The following is a 2,500-nucleotide window of genomic DNA, read 5'->3' as shown; positions in this document are numbered from 1 at the left end:
CTTGTTTTATTGCGATTTTGTGTGTTTTTCTTTGTTTTTCGCGTGTTTTACTGTGATTTTGTGTTTTTCTTGTCTCTGTCTTTTCTTGTCTCTTAGTTTTGTCTGTTTTTTTTTATTTTTAATGTGTTTTTTAGGTGTTTTAATGCGTGCTTGTGTTTTCTTTAGTGTTGTCCTTGTGTTTTTGTATTATAAGCGTGTTCTAAATGTTTGGTTTTCGTTCACTGTATTTCTGTTCCTCTATCTGTTGTTTGTTTTTCGTATTTTCGCTCTGTAAGGAAATATATTAGACTGATGAAAAGAATAGACTGAAGTGATGAAAAAATAAAGAAAAACTAGCCAGACTGAAAAGATTGAAAGCTAGGAAGACTGATAAATAACTAAATAATATGTAAACTTGTTATTGAACGGAAGAAAATACTAATAAAAATGAAAAGTGGAGAAAAATACTATTGACTTTACTGGAGGAAAATTGACGCCACTAATGAAGACACAGCCAGGTAAGGAGAGGAAAGCGTTCACCTGTCCACTTCTCCACCTGTTCACTTATCCACCTATCCTACATGTCCACCTGTCCAATTCTCCACCTCTCCACCTGTCCTTCTGTCCACCTGTCCACCTGTCCACTTCTCCACCTGTCCACCTTTTCACCTGTCCACCTGTTCACCTGTCTACTTCTCCACCTGTCCACTTCTCCACCTGTCCACTTCTCCACTTGTCCACTTCTCCACCTGTCCACTTCTCCACCTGTCCACTTCTTCACCTGTCCACTTCTCCACCTGTCCACCTTTTCACCTGTCCACCTGTTCACCTGTCTACTTCTCCACCTGTCCACTTCTCCACCTGTCCACTTCTCCACCTGCCCACTTCTTCACCTGTCCACTTCTCCACCTGTCCACCTTTTCACCTGTCCACTAATTAAGACAGCTCTCGGCGATCACTCAAACAACAGCCACACCACCGCCGCCCTAACAAGCTTAACAAGGCAGCCCGTTTAGCCTCCTCTTCTAGTTACCTCACGCTTCTACACCACCTGCCTCTACTCGGCCCACCTCCCCTTTCCTGCCTCTACCCGGCCCTCCTTCCCACCTCTCCCTGCCTCACCTGCCTCTATTCGGCCCACCTCTCCTTTCCTGTCTCTACCCGGCCCTCCTTCCGTGCTATCCCTGCCTCATCTGTCTCTACTCGGCCCACCTCCCACCATCTCCCTTTATTCGGCCCACCTTCCCTTTCCTTCCTCACTTGTCTCTACTCGGCCCAGCTACCCCTCTATCCCTGCCTCTACTCGGCCCACCTTATCTCTGCTTTACCTGCCTTTACTCAGCCCACCTCCCTCTCCCTGTCTCACCTGCCTCTATTCGGCCCACCACTCCTCTCCCTGCCTCACTTCCCTCTATTCTGCTCGCCCCACTCACTGTCTTACCTGCCTCTACTCGGCCCACCTCCCTATCCCTGCCTCACCTGCCTCTACTCGGCCCACCCCTATTCCTCCTTTCCCCGTCACCCCTCAATCACTTCTGTAGCCGCGCCGTTTACCGCACGCCAAGATCTTCCCCTATTTATTCTTCTCCTCCTGGTTCTTTGTTCTTCTAATTCTTCCTCTCTTCTTCTTCTTCTTCTTCTTCTTCTTCTTCTTCTTCTTCTTCTTCTTGTCTTTTGTTCTCTTCTCTTCTCTTTCTCTTTTATCTCTTGTTTGTTGTTTGTTATTTTTGCTATTGTCGTTTTGTTTTGTTTTGTTTTGTTTTCTTTTCTTCTTGTCGAGTTTATCTTCCTCCTCTTCTTCAAGTCTATATCCTCCTCCTCCTCCTCCTCCTCCTCCTCCTCCTCCTCCTCCTACAGGTCAGGTAGATAATGAGAAATATTGATTCCTTAATTACTCCTTTGCATCCTCCTCCTCCTCCTCCTCCCTCCTCCTCCTCCTCCTCCTCCTCCTCCTCCTCCTCCTCCTCCTCCTCCTCCTCCTCCTCCTCCTCCTCCTCCTCCTCCTCTTCCTTCCCGTCTTTTGTTTCCTTCTTGGTTCTTTTTCTCGAGTGTTTTGCATTTTATTTTTTTCTCTTTTCTCTCTCTCTCTCTCTCTCTCTCTCTCTCTCTCTCTCTCTCTCTCTCTCTCTCTCTCTCTCTCTCTCTCTCTCTCTCTCTCTCTCTCTCTCTCTCTCTCTCTCTCTCTCTCTCTCTCTTGTCTCATCTATTGTATTTCTCAGCGCCTCTTTGTTTCATCTTTTCACTCTCCATCTTTATTCCCTCTCCTCCTCTTCCCCTTTCGTCATCCTTGCTGTCTCCTCTCCTTTCTTATTCGGCTTTTTTTTCGTTATATTTCTTTTCTTTCTATTTCATCTCTCTCTCTCTCTCTCTCTCTCTCTCTCTCTCTCTCTCTCTCTCTCTCTCTCTCTCTCTCTCTCTCTCTCTCTCTCTCTCTCTCTCACCTTTTGTGGCTCTATGTTGGACCTTCCGTCGCTGAAATAGAAAGAAAACGGCATTAGATGATTAAATACAGCTAAAGCAA

The 2,500-nt window shown here is 46.3% G+C and overlaps 2 protein-coding genes across 2 annotated transcripts in view; one reads left to right on the top strand and one right to left on the bottom strand.

Moving 5' to 3' along the window:
- Positions 1-2,500, bottom strand: part of LOC123503183 — a 31,287-nt gene that overhangs the window by 6,640 nt on the left and 22,147 nt on the right. Inside the window, exon 2 of the mRNA XM_045252727.1 lies at positions 2,421-2,451. The gene's annotated coding sequence lies outside the window, so the exon portion shown is untranslated. The remainder of the gene's footprint in view (positions 1-2,420; positions 2,452-2,500) is intronic.
- On the top strand, positions 482-919 carry LOC123502955 (extensin-1-like). The gene has a single exon (XM_045252248.1). It carries the CDS (start codon positions 482-484, stop codon positions 917-919), a length of 438 nt encoding a protein of 145 aa, XP_045108183.1.

The sequence above is a fragment of the Portunus trituberculatus genome, chromosome 13 (genome assembly GCF_017591435.1).
Source record: "Portunus trituberculatus isolate SZX2019 chromosome 13, ASM1759143v1, whole genome shotgun sequence".
NCBI classification, from domain to species: Eukaryota; Metazoa; Arthropoda; class Malacostraca; order Decapoda; family Portunidae; genus Portunus; species Portunus trituberculatus.
This window is presented reverse-complemented; position numbering and strand designations above follow the sequence as displayed.

Coding starts and splice junctions, on each gene's coding strand:
- LOC123502955 (XM_045252248.1), top strand. CDS start 482: ATGAAGACACAGCCAGGTAAGGAGAGGAAAGCGTTCACCTGTCCACTT.